The 16723-nt window shown below is 38.6% G+C and overlaps 2 protein-coding genes across 2 annotated transcripts; one reads left to right on the top strand and one right to left on the bottom strand.

The window, feature by feature from the left end:
• Positions 1 to 3367: 3367 nt before the first annotated feature.
• rhebl1 (Ras homolog, mTORC1 binding like 1) lies at positions 3368 to 7459 on the bottom strand. Its single transcript, XM_010766516.1, has 8 exons — positions 7036 to 7459; positions 6116 to 6187; positions 5944 to 6011; positions 5219 to 5301; positions 4834 to 4890; positions 4681 to 4728; positions 4404 to 4485; positions 3368 to 4293 (listed from the first exon to the last, which is right to left on the bottom strand). The coding sequence occupies exons 1-8, from the start codon at positions 7085 to 7087 to the stop codon at positions 4201 to 4203; spliced, it is 555 nt and encodes a 184-aa protein (XP_010764818.1). The 5' UTR covers positions 7088 to 7459; the 3' UTR covers positions 3368 to 4200.
• Positions 7460 to 8872: 1413 nt separating this feature from the next.
• On the top strand, positions 8873 to 15645 carry LOC104941414 (zinc finger protein Eos). Its single transcript, XM_010766515.1, is given in 10 exon segments — positions 8873 to 9057; positions 10140 to 10197; positions 10311 to 10415; positions 10715 to 10969; positions 11745 to 11912; positions 12019 to 12168; positions 12457 to 12588; positions 13146 to 13424; positions 13427 to 13469; positions 13516 to 15645. Coding segments are annotated over 9 exon segments (1644 nt in total). The 5' UTR covers positions 8873 to 9057; positions 10140 to 10157; the 3' UTR covers positions 13988 to 15645.
• The last annotated feature ends 1078 nt before the right edge of the window (positions 15646 to 16723 follow it).

The following is a 16723-nucleotide window of genomic DNA, read 5'->3' as shown; positions in this document are numbered from 1 at the left end:
ATATGTGTGTGTGTGTGTGTGTGTGTGTGTGTGTGTGGCACGAGCGCATCTTGTGAGAGAGAGAGAGAGAGGCCCTTTCTCATTTCTCCCATTCCCCTCCTCGACTCCCCTCCTCGACTCCTATCCTCGAGACTTAGTCCCGCCCACAGGAGATGCGAGCGGAGGAGCCGAGGAGGGGAACCGAGGAGAGAGGAGGGGAAGCAGCAGGCGGTTAGAGAAATGAGAACTCCTCTCCTCTGAGCGGTCATTTTAAAGAGACGTCCATTAATGATGACAGGACGCACAGCAGCACACTGTCTGATGGACAGATGTGTTCATGACGACTTATGTACTTTTAATTCATTCACAGTGCGGTATAATGAGACAATAACAGGCTACAGATGCGGANTCGACTCCTATCCTCGAGACTTAGTCCCGCCCACAGGAGATGCGAGCGGAGGAGCCGAGGAGGGGAACCGAGGAGAGAGGAAACCGCCTGCTGCTTCCCCTCCTCTCTCCTCGGTTCCCCTCCTCGGCTCCTCCGCTCGCATCTCCTGTGGGCGGGACTAAGTCTCGAGGATAGGAGTCGAGGAGGGGAGTGGGAGAAATGAGAAAGGGCCTCTCTCTCTCTCTCACAAGATGCGCTCGTGCCACACACACACACACACACACACACACACACACTCCTCCGTGACGATGACCGCTTGCGTACAAAAATAATAATAAACACATTTAAAAACTGTGTGGGGGGGGACACAAATGGGATTTTGTCAGTGGAAATTACGCCCATGCACAACACCATCAGAGCTCGGTGCATAGTATCTTGATGCGTTTACAGTAGTCCGCCGTTCTTATTATACATCCATGTAGTCCGCTGTATAGAAAACTGTAGATTCCCCACAGCAGACGCACATTTATGACGTCCGCTGGCGCATCATAAATACGTCGGATAGTGAAAGTGCAGTCGGATTCTCAAAGCACTGAGTCTCTTCTCCTAAATACTTTTGAATCATCCTATCCACTATTCCTTAACCCCGTGACGTTTCACACAGAGGTCAAGGAATAGACGATAGGTTAGGTTTCGATGACGTAGCCGGATGCTACGTCATCCAATCCCGTCGAAGGACTGTTCCGATGTACAGGATCCTTGGAATTCTACCGAAGGCTGAATACTTTGTTGCACGAAATTTCGAGGCTGCTCATGTGTATCCTCGGCGGTTTTAAAGGACCCACAATTCTTTGCGCACGGACCAATTTCCCAAATCTGTGGCGGGAAATGGCTGAATTGAAGCAGTACACATTTAAATGTAAGTATCTTCAGTGGCGTAGAAAATGTGTAGTGTTGGTAAATGTGTTACTTTGTTAAATGTATTACCACAATAAATGTGTTCCGTGAAAGTAAAGCAAGTTCATAATTAGCTAGGTACATCGTGAGGTAGGCTAATTATGTCAGTATCGCATGTCTTCACTTAAGTTCGCTTGCTCATCGATATAAAACCTATGAGAAGTAACTGCGGTCAAGCCAGCCTCCACTTCGGAAAACACAGTCAAGCCAGCTCCCACGTTGTATTGCGTTGCGCGAATATCCTATGCACTACGGTAGAGGCCTGTAAAAACTGCCTTCAAAATAAAAGCGCTGACTCGGTCAATAACAAATATACCTAAAAAACATACAAAACATATATACTGGAACTTAAATTAAGAAATATGTACTATATAATGTAATCAATAATAATTTAAAACAAACTACGTATAACTACCACATTATAACTGAGTGAATGTAAAACTTAAGGATACAGTTATGAAGACATATCTGACCATTACATTCATTATTAAAATGTCTATTTCCACTGGGTGACTAATTTCAATTGATTTTGACACCATCTCACAACACTCCTGAAATAACATGACTTTCTGAAGCACAATTTAAAATGTCTGCTGTTTAAAATCTCAAATTAGATCTATTGTCCATCTATATTTTGATTATTATTTAATGGAAACTGTCCATAATCAAAGAGTCATTCGAAGTCAATCAAAGACTAATATCACTCCAGGGTGATAGCAGGACACCCCATCTAGTCACTCAGAGAATCAGGACAATCTGATGTACAGTTTCAAAATAAAAGACCTTTGAAGTCTCATTTATGAGCTATCATCCCTCTTGTTTTTAGATAAGAATAAAACAAAAACTCTCCAGTATCAAATACTTATTTCACTTCAGGGTGATAGCAGGACACCCCATCTAGTCACTCAGAGAGAATCAGGACCATCTGAGTTTCTGAAGTTTTACATTCACTCATAATAATAGTTATAATGTGGTAGTTATACGTAGTTTGTTTTGAATTATTATTGATCACATTATATAGTATATATTTCTTAATTTAAGCTCCAGTATATATGAATATTTTTGGTATGTTTTTTTAAGTATGTTTGTTATTGACCGAGTAAGCGCTTTTATTTTGAAGGCAGTTTTTCCAGGCCTCTACCTAAAGCATAGGATATTCGTGCACCGCAATACAACGTGCGGGCTGGCTTGACTGTGTTTTCCGAAGTGGAGGCTGGCTTGACCGCAGTTCTAAATAGGCGACCCCTACTGTAATCCAGCTCAAACCAGCACAAGGACACATGAAATGAGTAACAGATTTATTTATATACAAAACTGTTTACAGCAAGATTTCTGAATTAACATTGACCCACAAGAGGATATTGGTGTCCAGGTGCACAACACCACCTGCACAGTGGTATCAAGTAAACAGAAGGAAAAAAAACTAACCCTTTAAGAGCACCTTGAGTCATGAAGGGAAGAAGATGAGGGAGTTTGAGGAACTGTAAGGCACAGGACACAGCATCACCAGCTAAATTCAACCATCATTATCAATCAACTACTCAGCAAAGCACTTAAAAAATTACCCACTACAGGTTTAACATGAGGATTATGGGGGGAAATCCATGTTGTGTCATGTTTTGCCAGGCTACAAAATCTATGAAAAAAAACGTATTAAGGATCTCAAGCATCTGAAAGTGATCATGAAAGTCCAAAATGTGAATTAAATGGACTGCATGCCATTCTGGCTTGGTTTAATAAAGCCAGTTTAAACCATCATATCAAAACCATGAGATCAAAGATAACTGAACTAAATGTGTAGCCTTGAGACACTCGAATAGTCTTACGCAGTGTTACAATGTAATTCGAAAAATGCAACTCAACAATGTTCATAATTATAATGCATTTATAAGAATATAATCTACTTGGAATATTGAAAGGAGAGCAAACCTGCACCACTCAAAATAACCAATAGTATCAAACCAATGACTAAGATTCTATTGATATTGTATAAAAAGGCCATAACTGGTAAATACCAAAAATCTATTCCAACCTAAACTACAATTATTTGAGGGTTGCCCATGACATCTTTATTACAGTCAGTAAGGAGAAATTAAACTGTATAAACAACTGAAGAGGACTAATGTGCTTAGCGGAAGAGCTTAAAATGTGAGTTTTTAGATATACAAATAGATTCCTCCATCATGAAGACAAAGTTCAAGAGTTCATTGGCGAAAGGTACCTGAAGATAAGTGGAACAATTACAGTGAGAAAAACTGTGAAACAAGTGATATTTCTTATGTTCAATTTCCTCCAGGGTCTTTAAGAAACTCCATTTGTAAGAGATACTGACATTTTAACACCACATTTAAAGCAATGTGAACTGTGACTCTCAATCACTGTCAAAAAAAAGAAATAATACCAGTCCTTAAAGAATGTTATTTACCAGCCCTACCTTTACATTAAATCAACTAATCAAAGAGTTAGAAGATATAAGCCAATGATGTCTCAAACATCATCTTTAGAAGTAATTGCCATAATACACTTAATAAAGAATTTGATGCAATTCATTGGGACTAATATGTCTGGAAATATGTTTTTGTTTTCTGGGCATTTGAATAGATGTTATGTTTAAGATTACATTTCTGTCAGTAATTCTTTGTCTAAAACAAAGATTAATCTTGCTCTTAGAAACTTTTCCTTGCGGTTACAATATGTGGGATGGTTTTATCGACTGTCGGGCCAGTTGGCTTGCTATGTAAATCAATCAAGCATCACAATGGAGCAGAAAAGTTCCACTGCAGTGTCTTGGTGTCGGTGAGGTCACGATTGGCCAGCTGGTGAAGTTGTGCCTCTTGTCTTCAGCAAATGAGCTGACTGATGTCCTGGATACACTTTCACATCACAGCACACTTTTTCTCCTCTGGAGGTCCATTTCCATCAGCTTTCTCCATCTCCAAAATGATCCGCTTAAAAACCTCCACAGCAGTCTGCATTGCAAGAATGTTGTAATCAGTGTGATGAAACATATTGAAATGAAATTCCTTTTGTGAATCTTTGTCAGAATGATCATCGATTAATTGGAAATATCTGTCATTACCTCATTTTCCTTGGCTGAGGACTCTATGAATGCAGCTCCCCAGGAATCAGCAAGTTTCTTTCCCTCCTCTGGCTTGATAACCCTGGCAAAATGGAAATGGAAACTTCAGTTACGGAAAACTCCTTTAGTATTTGAATAAACAGGTACTAGGTTAACATAATCCATTTTTAGGTCTTCCGTTTTCATGAAAAATGTCTGACTGCATTATTAATTGTATTTTCAATGACAGTAACATCATGCAGTTTAGATTCTAAATATGTTCAATAATCTTGATTACCTTTCCATGTGGAGATCTTTTTTGTTCCCTACAAGAACAGTTGGGACCCTTTAAAAAATAAAAATAAAAACTTGTTGGAAAACAAAAAACACTTACAAAATAAAAAAAGACCATTTTGGAAGCATTGTATTTTAAAGATCAAACTAAACTTACTGAATCTTCCCAACCATGTCAAGTAGCTTGTCGTGTAGAACCTGTACAACTTCAAAACTGAGCAGGGACAGAAATCAAAGTATTTTTAGAAAAATATATATACTTATGAACATTTGTTTAAAGAAATGGGCAAACAGGCACCCAATGATTTTGAATACAGCACTGAAATAGATGAAACTGTGGGTTATCACAACAGTAGTTTTAACCCTTTTAAATATTTTTGTTCTAGGAATAAAGTATCAACAAAAGTAAAGTCTGTATGTTTGAACACATTCCTATCATTAATTGTGAGACACAAAGTGTAGTCTACATAATATAGAATGTTTTAAGACTAGTAACAGTGTGTTCCTATTCATACAGATATGAAAAAGAAACATCCACTCACCTTTTATTGGAAGTCACTGCGTAGACAAGGACATACCCATGGATGTCCATTGAGTGGGATTGGTGAAAAATTGAGTACTCATCCTACAGACGGAAGGGAAAAAAAGGTAATATAATCTCATTGGGCATTAAAGTTACCAAACACAACACATCACTAAATGGAGTCGCACATACAGGATTATCACTTTAAATTGTACATCCACATTTGAATACTACGCAGTTTAGGTTAAGCTCTTTTTGCATTTCTATTCATACTGTTTAAAATGTGTGTTTATGCATAGATGCTGATAAAGATTAGGGTACACTGCTTATATTCATATTTTACTATTTGTAAAATTAGATTCCCATTGTGGGTTGTGTGTGAATTTTTCAGATTTGTGTGGTCCAAACATTTCCAATAACTCTAAAGCCTTGTACAAGTACAAAATCAAAATGTATTGGAAAAATATATAATTAATAATTTCCAGATTTCAAATCAAGCTTTTTATCTAAATAAATATTATTGTTGTTGTTGAGCCTTTCCCTTTCCTGCTTGCTGCACAAAAAGGGAGGAAAACACAGTTCTACAAGTAGGCCAGTCTAGCTTTTTAATCAACAAAATAACAACAAATATATATATATATATATATATATACATTTTTTAAAGGGTGACAGTGGCATAAGAATTAGGAAAAAAAACAAGAGCTAAGTGCTTGTGTCAGATATGTTGGTAGATGAAGAACTTACTTGTCCAGCTGTATCAACCAGCTGAAGATTGAAGTCTTGACCATTCACGTTGACCAATTTGTTAAAGGCTGGGGAGAGGGATTAACAAAGATTTGTTTTATTAGATCAAGCCCTATATATCAATACTTTCTTAGCGGCAATATCTTACACACAATCTATTAATGACACATACTGTTTTCGATGGTGGGGTCATAGGAGTCAACAAATTGTCCTTCCACAAACTGTATTGTAAGAGACGACTTTCCTGTGAAGGGCAAAGAAACATAACATGGTTGTTGTTGTTGTTGGGGACACAAATACTGTGTCAGTGTAGTAGCTTTCGGAAATATGTCATGTTTGTGTACGGAAACACTATTGTATTAAAAACTCTCAGATTACGTGTACAACCCGATAATAAAGACTAAATTAATTTTATTATTATTATAAAATAATTAATAGATATTAACTATTGGTGAAGTGATAGAGCTCTTAAGATACACAACCGGTTCTGCTACCACAGCTATCAAAATGTGATTTGTTCAGCTGTGGGGTCATTTCTCTTCTTTACAGCTATAAAGAATTGTGAATGCTTTTGATGCAACATTGTTGGTAATGTCTTCTTTAAATATTATAAATACCGTGGTAAAACATGATAAATAAACGGTTAACTCAGAATATGATTAGTCATTAGTGTGGCGCAATATCAGACACAAACATATTTTTAGAATATAAACGACTGATGTTAACTTGCTATGTTAATGGTGTATGTATTGTATGGTTAGAGGCTGATTTTCTTAATTTCTCGACATTACATACTTGCTAGACTTCAATCCCCACTACTAGTCTCCATACTAGGATGTCACCGGCTGAGCTAACTTTGTTTTCACACAACACGTTACAAATAGTAACAGATGGCTTTAGGTATACCATCGGATAATGTTAATTGTTAGTGTGGTTTTGTTATCAACTTGCTGGGTAAACACACGGAGCACAAATAACATGGACGAATGTTATCTAGCGTGTGTTGTGTAATTACACATAAACAAAGCGTTAGCCTGTTAGCTAGCTAGCTTACTAACATTAGCTGCTCATCAGCTCGTGTGCTTTACTCACCTACAGACCTGTACCCTATAACAGCAATCTTTCGATGCTTTGGTTGAGGCATTTTGGTGAAAAAAGGAGTTCAAAAGGTTTTAATAACGTAGTACGCCACCTAGTTTTTTTACTATCTAAACAAACTTTTATCGCCACATTCGTCTCGCATCACGTGACAACAACAAACTTTTCGGAGCTGCCGCTCGAGCTCTCTGCTGGGCCTCGAGCTGGAAGTTCAGAGTTTAAGTACACAAAGTACAACTCCTATTTATTCAAAAAATCTCTCTTTCTGTGTGTAAAATGTAACTCGACATCGATCGTTAGTTTGAAATCTAGAAATTGTTGTCCAAACTGAAACTGAAATCGAAAAAAAAGTCTCGCTCAATGCGGTTACGATTAGCGAGTCGAGCTGACGGAAACTGTCATTGTGTAAGCACACCGTCGTAAAAACAGCCAATACGTCATAACTGACACATCTTGTACAGTAGAGGTCACTGTGCGCCCCAGACAAAGCAGATTTCTGACAGACAGCCTGTTCAGACTTTTTCAGTCTGTCCTTCAAGCTCAATCACCGATTACAATGTGCAGTAGCAGTAAAGGTAGAAAGGTACTTAGATCCCCTAGAAAGAACAAGTTATTATACTACATAGGCTAGTAGAAATACTCAGTTAAAATGAAAATAACAGCAACAAAGTATAAGCATCAAGATATAAGTAGTGTACACAAAAATAAAAGTTGGCTACTTCTACTTAATCGGCAAAAAGTAAGATTTCAGGATAGGTTAATGTATATCTGTAAATCTGGATTATTGAAATATATGTATTGATGCATTCGTGTGTTTATAATTTGAATATTGCGGCTAAAGGAAGGGGTTATTTTTATTGAGTTATATTATTCTTTATATACTACCAGGTAGCAAATTGTGAATTATTTCAAGGGATCAAAATAGTTTTATTTTTCCATATACATGTCAATAATAATAACAATTGGACTGCGGCCTACAAGATTTTGTTATTTATGGGGTTATTTTATTAAATCTCTGAAACTGCTATCATGTTGTATCACCAGAAACGAATGACATCTGATAAAGCTTAAAGTACAGATATTAAGACTTGCCACTAGTGTATATTTACTTTAAGAGCTGCACATAGGAGAATAAGCTGTTTTTTTTACAACTGATTATGAGGAGACATGCCAAATCAATTTCAGAATGCAACTGCACCAAAGCAATACATTTTAAGAGTATTTACAAAATGAATATATTACCTGATTTAAGACAGCATTTCAGCGCTGCAATATACATTATTATTGGCATCGCCAGCTGAAAATATATTGGTCCAATTTAATAATTGACAGGTACAAATATTGGGTCTGGTAATGCAGGTGAAGCAGGTGTCCCTCAACCTGTGGCTTCATTCCATTCTTTAGTACAGAACACATTTTGAAAAGTATTATTATTGTTTTAAACGTACCAACTGTTATCTGATCTGATTTACATACATTAGAATACCTTACATTATGACATAAATACATCACATTTAATATGTATTGTATCCTACCTTGTGTCTCTCTTAAATATTATTATTACTACACAAGTTCATTGTAACCTGTTTTGTCTGTATGAATCTGAGCTGTTGTTTTTTTTTTTTTTTTACATCAATTGTTTAATCTTTTTATTTAATTTGTTTCTCTCATGTGGAGATCCATAATGTAGACATGTTCTATGTTCTATTCATTCAAAAAGAACTACTAATAAATATAACGGTAATGTAAAACAACACACACATATCGTGTTAGCTGTGTTTGCTTGTGCTAAAGAAATAAATAAAGACATGTTGTAAATTCATTTCACAGTTTCTCGTCAAACATATTCGTAGTTCAAGTGAGGCCATTCACTGTTGCTTTTTGAGAGGCAGAGGTTTGGCATCTGACCGGAAATTGTTTGGATCTGGAGGTAAACGCTGCCGGGAGATGCTGCCGTCATAAACAGGCAGATGAAAATACAGAATAATCTCACTGAAACGGCCCTGACAGGGACAGGTAATGCGACAGTTACTGCGATAACCATACAACTTCAAAAGTACTTTCTATGATTGACTATCTCCGCTGTACGATGTTGTAAAAGTCGGCTTCAGTGCTTCAGGGAGAGCTAGCTCGATAGCTCAACACTGGCTGGTTAGCAATTGCATTTGGGAGGGGGTGGGTGCCATAGCAACCGTCTAGGAAACATTGACAGTGGCTAGCTAATGGCTAACGTTGGTTTGTATTGCTAGCGATAAACACAACCTCGTAAAGACTTAAGTGTCCAATTTAGCGCCATTAAAACTATTAATGTCACAAATCAACATTATATCCCTTGCGTCATCTCCCACATTACTTAGCTTTAACTTTGGGACATTCTTTTCAATAAACTGCCGAGGATGGCAGACTGATGTAGCGTTGTAGTGTGAAGCTTAGCTAATTTAGCTAACGGTAATTTCACATGCTAACGTTAGCCACAGAGGCCGACCCATAGATTTAGGTCACCTCAAATCCACCGTTATGTAAACGTCAAAGTAAAGGCTATCTTTCTTGATCACGATGTGTTTATCAGACATGTCTCAAATGAGCACAATGTTAGATTAGCCTGAACATTAGCCTACTTTATTAATGTTGTCATGGGTCAATGAGCTGATCTGTGGCTGCTAAGGTTTGAGTTGACGCTAATTTAGCTGCTAGTTCACTGTTGTCTGGTTCGATTACTTAACAACTAATCTTCAGCTCATCTATTGTAAGTGCTAGTAGCTAATGTTGCAGTTAACATTGGTGCAGTTCAGGATGTATTTCTTGAGTCAAGTTGCACTGACAACTTTGTAGTTAGCTGACATTCATGTGTGATATCACAATATATTTGTATTATAATCCTCAACTTCTCTGAATTAAGTTTTCATGCCTTGTCCAAATGAACTTTAAGTGTATCAGGGGTTATATTTAACCCATGTGATGTCAAGTTTGACCTAGGCCTGTAACTACTGAATGTTTAATGTATTAATGGGGGTTGCACAACACACATTGGGCTAGAGGTGAGTTTTTTTTGAGATAATTCAGATTGATTTTAACATTTTGCACAACTGTCATTTCAGTATTCAGCTTGAGCTAGTATGGATGTTGAAGACTGCAATGTCCCATCTTGCATTTCAGGTAAGACTCCTATCTTTCTCTTAATTCAGTTTGTATTAACGGTTGTAAATACTTTCATTAATTGGCACGTGGTTCAAATGACAGATCTAGCTTGTTCCACTTCTCTATTGCAGCTAGTGGAGACTCTTCAATGGAAAGAGAGTTTTCTGGGGCTCTTGGAGGAGCAACAGTGAGCACCCCAAACAGCAAGGATACCTCCCCTAGTCGCTCACTCAGTGGTAAGTGAGTAATGGTTATTCACCTCTTTTTAAGTTCAAATGTTTTTAAATGTCATCCTATTTGTTTGCACTCTGAAACCAAACCATGATAAATAGAAAGCCAACCAAAAGTATCAGCTTCTCTCAGATTTGCACTAGCTGAACAGACTTACGGCTTGTGAAAGTATACTAAGGTGTCCCTACTTTTATCACATAAGTAATGACAAATAAGCTCACTGTTGTCTGTTTCTCTTAAATCTGGCGATATGCTGTTTAAAAGTATTTAACAACTTCTTTGTGTTTGCTCTTTTCCTCTGTAGCCAACTCCATTAAAGTGGAGCTGTACAGTGATGAAGACCCAGGCCGCAGTACTGAAGATGAGAGAGGGGAGCGGCTAGAAGAAGGGGGTCCTGATCTGGGATATGAGGCTGTTGGAGGCTACAGGGAGCTCACCAATCCTGAATCCATGCAAGCTGGAGCCACCAGACTTCCAAATGGAAAGCTCAAGTGTGACATCTGTGGAATGATCTGCATCGGCCCTAATGTTCTCATGGTGCACAAACGCAGCCATACAGGTAACTGATCAGTTCAGTTCAGATAAGTCATCTCTGTGAGAAAACATTTGCTTTACTGCACTGTAACTTTTATCCATGTATTTTTTCTTTTAATGTTTATTTTTATTAATTTTTCTTTTTAATGACTGATTTTAAATGCCATTTTCTTAATGTCTTTCATTTTTTGTAAAGCACCTTGAATTGCCTTGTGTTGAAAAGTGCTATATAAATAAACTTGCCTTGCCTTGCCTTGCCTTGCCTTTACAGTATGTGAAGGATATAAGGTTAGACACATGTCCAAATACATAGCATGGATGTTGAAAATAAATATTGTGTTTTTCTTATACACATAACCTTCTACACACATTGCTGTGATGTTGCCATTCTTTACTGAAGTACTGGACAAATAATAATAATTTGTGTTCTTTGCCAAAGTCACTTAACTATTTACTGGAAGAACTTGTCTTTAAAGCCATTGTTTCAGCTTGATGAACAGCACATGGAAGTTTGTGAGATTACTTGATTAGCACAAATTACCCTGAAATGCCAGAAATAAGGTTACTGTTCCACTCCATTTGTGGGTGAGATTATTTTTACAAGAAATCCAAGAGCGATGGGAATGAAGAGGGAATTGTTAACATGAAGAAGGATGCTTTCTAACCTCTTTCTAACGCCAACAATTATATGAGTATGGGTCAAGGGGGATTTAGTCATGGAAGGAAATTAGACACTGTTCACACATGTTATTTTAGATGTAATCCGACCATTTGGATTGATGGGTTCGATCTATCCCCAGGTGAGCGACCATTCCAGTGTAATCAGTGTGGCGCCTCCTTCACTCAAAAGGGTAACCTACTCCGCCACATCAAGCTGCACTCAGGGGAGAAGCCCTTTAAATGCCCCTTCTGCAGCTATGCCTGTAGAAGAAGAGACGCGCTCACTGGCCACCTTCGCACTCATGCCGGTAGGACGGGTTCAAGGCTGATGACAGTTTTTATTTTCTTTATGATAGCATACAATATTGTGACACTAATTTGCCTTTAATTTTTTTCTTTATACTCTCTTCGCAGTATCCTCTCCAACTGTAGGGAAGCCTTATAAGTGCAGTTATTGTGGCCGCAGTTACAAGCAGCAGAGCACCCTGGAGGAGCACCGCGAGCGCTGCCACAGCTACTTACAGAGTCTGGAGTCACAGCAGCCCTCCAGTGCGCATAATACAGGTACAGTTTAATTGAATTCATATAGGTGACATGTCACAGGTAAACAACATTTCCACAGATAAGATAGTAACCAAAATCTAAACATAGTGTCTTAAACATTTTCCAAACGGATGTCAATCTAGTGAAATGTAGTCTACAGTACCTCCTAAACAGAGCAATGAACACAACCTCTCACTTAGTTGCTTTTTTTATCCAAAAACCATCGTACAACTTAAACATTTGGGCTAAATGCTGTCTGGGTAATAAGACACCCCCCAAATAACATTAAAGTGTGTTTGTACTCTGCAGGAGAGGAGATGAGAGAGCTAGAGTTTATACCACACGCTCTACTGCAACCCTCCTCAGACAAGATGGCATTTATCGATCGTCTTGCCAACAGCATCACCAAACGCAAGAGATCCACACCTCAAAAATGTGTAGGTGAGCATTTGGTCTCAGAGTGGACAGGTTGAGGAAACTAAAAGTCGCATTAATTGGTTGAATTGGGAAACACATACAATAGTACTGATCTTTTTCTTCAAGTGATTTCTTTTTGTATGTGTCCAAGCTACATGATTGGCTGTTGATTCAAACCAAACTACAATGTGAATCAGAAAGATATGCACAATGAATTGATGTTTATTGCTTAGTTACACACATCTTGTGCAGGAGATCCCTGGGTTTTACACAGGAAATACAGACTGAAAAACAATATATTAAATGCTTAACAAGAACATTTGTATTATTTAAAATCTTATACAAAGCACCATCATTTAGAAGCTTTTTAATCACATTGACTCTAGATGGCACATTCTGAACTTAATTATATTAAAATCCTGTACAGAGGAAATACTAAATTTGAGTTAGAATTAGTACCTCCAAACTAATCATGGCATAAAGAGTGTTACCAAATAACTTGGCCGGGTGTTCATTTACCTGGACAAGCTTTTGGACGTATTCCACAGATTTCCACAGTACACTCTGTTTCTCTTTTGCAGGACAGAAGCTCATACACCTCAACCTTGCAGATGCACCTTATGAGCTCGGCACTGCTTTGGATAAAGACGGGGAGATGCACGCGGAGGACTACGAAACCAGACACTTTACTCATCTGGGAGGAGAATACGCAGGTGTAGAAGGTAATGGAGGAGGAGGGGTGTCGGACACACTGAGGCCTCTACACCTTCCCACCACCCACCCCTCATGTTTAACAGAACTCAGGCCGCTCCACAGCTCCGTGGCTCTGGGCGCCAGGCTGGACTGCACGGGGACTGGAGCCGGGCTGAGAGCTGCGGGGGTCGGGGGGAGGGAGGCAGCAGAGGGTCACGAAGACCTGCCTGCGGGTCGAAGTCATGCGGCCTCACCTAGCAACGGTTGCCATGACTCTACAGACACAGAGAGCATGCCAGACGAGCCCTGCAACAGTACCGCTCAGGCCCTGCACAGCAACAATGGCCATCATCTCCCTCACTCCAAAAACCACCACCCAGCGCCTCCTCTGGTCTCACATCGCAGGAGCCGGGACAGTCCCAGCCGCGCCAAAGACCGGGAGGACGGAGCTCTCCCACCTCCTGCCCTCGCTCCAACCCCAAGCTCACCCACTGCGCCGTCCTCCACCTCTACAGAGGCGTTTCGAGTTGTCGACGGGGAGGGAAGAGCGGTGCGCTCTTTTCGTTGCACGCACTGCCGTGTGCTTTTCCTGGACCATGTCATGTTCACCATCCACATGGGCTGCCACGGTTTCCGCCAGCCTTTCGAGTGTAACATCTGTGGACACCGCAGCCAGGACCGCTATGAATTTTCTTCACACATCGTCCGAGGAGAGCACATTCTTGACTGAGGACAGAGGATGGTCAGCCTGCTTCATCTAGAGATATTTTTACACTGAGACAAGGACCTGGCTGGGTTTGGTCTGCACACGGGTTAAAGGAGACGCTAAATACATGAAACTGATCTGAGAATTTCAAATAGGCGCTGGTACTCCAACGCATATCCCAGGATTAATGGTCAGCTCATATGTGTGTTTTCTAACACTATAAGCGTGGTCCTTTGTACTTTAAATGCACTTTGATCAATTAATCAATTTAAAAAGCACTTTTAATTCCTTGTAGATAATGAGACAATGCACTTTTTCATCCGCAGATGTGCCTTGCTCCAAAGTTCAGGATTCAAACCTGATGCACAAATTACAATATACCAATCTGGCTTTTGTCCATAACCTGAAAAGTCCCTTCTTGTGCACTTTAACAGCTCAATGAGAAGTGAATAGGCTCACCTACAATATCATCTGTAGAAAGGTCAATGCCTTGTACTAAAAGCACTTATGTATTTAAATGATTCCCTTACAAATGTTAAGTTCTACAGAGTTTTTACAACTTGGGGTTGCCTTAAGAAATGCTTTTTATAATGTAAAAAAGTGCAGACCAAACTCAAAAACCAGGTCCAACTCGAATAGAGGACTTTGAGGGGTTGTCCGTGAATAAGAAATGCACTTTTGTTTTTAACGTGTGTGTGTGTGTGTGTGTGTGTGTGTGTGTGTGTGTGTGTGTGTGTGTGTGTGTGTGTGTGTGTGTGTGTGAGAGAGATAGATATGACGGTGATATGTGTTATGGAAGTTAATTGAACGAGTAAGGTAGAAAATGAAGGCCTTTGTGTGAATGCCGTGTGGCACAATGTGCGAAATGTTTGTTTTTTTCTCTTCTATTACTGCTTTTGTTGCACTGATACCTGCCAGAATACTTTCATTATATTAAACTATTTTATTGAATACATTAATGACCTGCACATTTCTCTAAAGGAGAAAAAAAGGTTTTTCCCCCTCTGGGAAAGGAGTACGAGTATCACTGCCACAATTTTAGAGATTACTGAATAGGTTAGGGTCTTAACAAGTCTTTAACATTTGCTCTTACATCAAACTGCACACCAACACAAATCTATTTATATTTTCTAATTATTTTTGATGTTTTTATCTTATTGCATTGTGCCTTTCTTCACCTTGATCATATCTTGTTGACCAGAATCATGTCAGATCATTGTTGGTGATTTCAAATAACTTAAGTTACAAAATAAAATTCCTTATTCAAGTTTTTCCCGACAATAGTCCACATCTTATAGCTTTGCACAATATTTATATGCTCCCACTCTTCACTCCCTCACTCTGATTTTCATTTATGTGAAAAAAACACTTTTACTAATTTATCAAAGACTAACGTGCAAGGCTTTTGCTGCTATGACATGAATAAGTGCAGCGGCAGTTTAATACCGTCCTCACAGGAAAAAGGTTTAGATATTAGATTTTCTTTGAACACATTTTTAGTCCACAGTGAAAAGGGTTTTTCTTTCAAAATGCTGGTTGTGATCTATGATATAACCTGTGTTGGTAATAAGGTGCAGAAATTAAATGTACGTTAACCCTTATGTTGTGTTCGGGTCTCCCGTGACCCGTTTCAAATTATATAATAACTACGCTCTAGTTTTTTTGATAGGAACAAGGCTTCATGATATCCTCCACAACAGCTATATAAACACTACAAAACTGATTTTGACCATTTTAGCCAAGTTTGAAGGTCTCTAAAAAAAAAAAGGGTCAAATTTTGCCCAATACAAATTCATATTTGACTTTAGTCACCCCATCCCCCTCATCCACTGTAACAATAATTTTTCGCAACATGCACCTGGTCTCCCATCCCTCTGGCCCCCTCCCCCCACGGGAACTCGACCTTTCTCAAAGAATATGTACACTAACACTTGAACCTGAACTCACACATGCACGTGGGCAATATGTGGTGTAATGTGTTTTGGGCCATAAAATAAAATTACAACAGGATTGTACAGTTACGAATGCATAATAAGTTACTTATGATGTAGTTAAAACAATATTGGATGATAGTCATTTTTTTTTTGTGTTTTGGACTGAGATAAATCATCGGTCAAAATTGACCCGCGAACACCATGAACGGTAACAGCTTTCGAACACGACAAGGGTTAAAAAAGATGTTTCACTTTCAGCTCTTGATTCTGTTTTGTTTAAATGGTAAAACAATAGAGATAGTGGTCTAGAACTCCTTGTTTATATTTCAGATTCATCTCCATGTTCTCAATCTAAATAGTCACTAAAATAAGTTTAGGACAAACTGAGACATATTTTTCAGAGACCCACTGATATCTAGATTTCTAAATGTGTATCTATTCCCCAAGGGAATAGCAGGTTGCAGGTTGAACAAAATCCACTGACCACTCAAGGCTTTATATTTAGGGATCATTTCTAGTGTTATGAATGATTCCATGGATTTCTCATAGGATGACATGTCTGTCTTTATCTTCTCATCTCAACCAAAGAACCACTTCTTTCTACAGTTAGGTTATTTTGAAAATGAAAGTTGCAAAAGGGGGGAAAAATGCATCTAGTAGGAATAAGAAAGAAACGGCAATGTAATATTTCTGTTTTTATTGCTCCTTTATTTAAACCTTGTAGATTTTCAAACAGGATACTTTCCAAGAGGTATCTCCACTTAGCTTTACAGAAGACATCTAGAAAAGATCATTTGGAGATTCCTTTTCAAAATAAATAAACTAA

The sequence above is a fragment of the Notothenia coriiceps genome, unplaced genomic scaffold (assembly GCF_000735185.1).
Source record: "Notothenia coriiceps isolate Sejong01 unplaced genomic scaffold, NC01 NC01_scaffold00003344, whole genome shotgun sequence".
Classification (NCBI taxonomy): Eukaryota; Metazoa; Chordata; class Actinopteri; order Perciformes; family Nototheniidae; genus Notothenia; species Notothenia coriiceps.
This window is presented reverse-complemented; position numbering and strand designations above follow the sequence as displayed.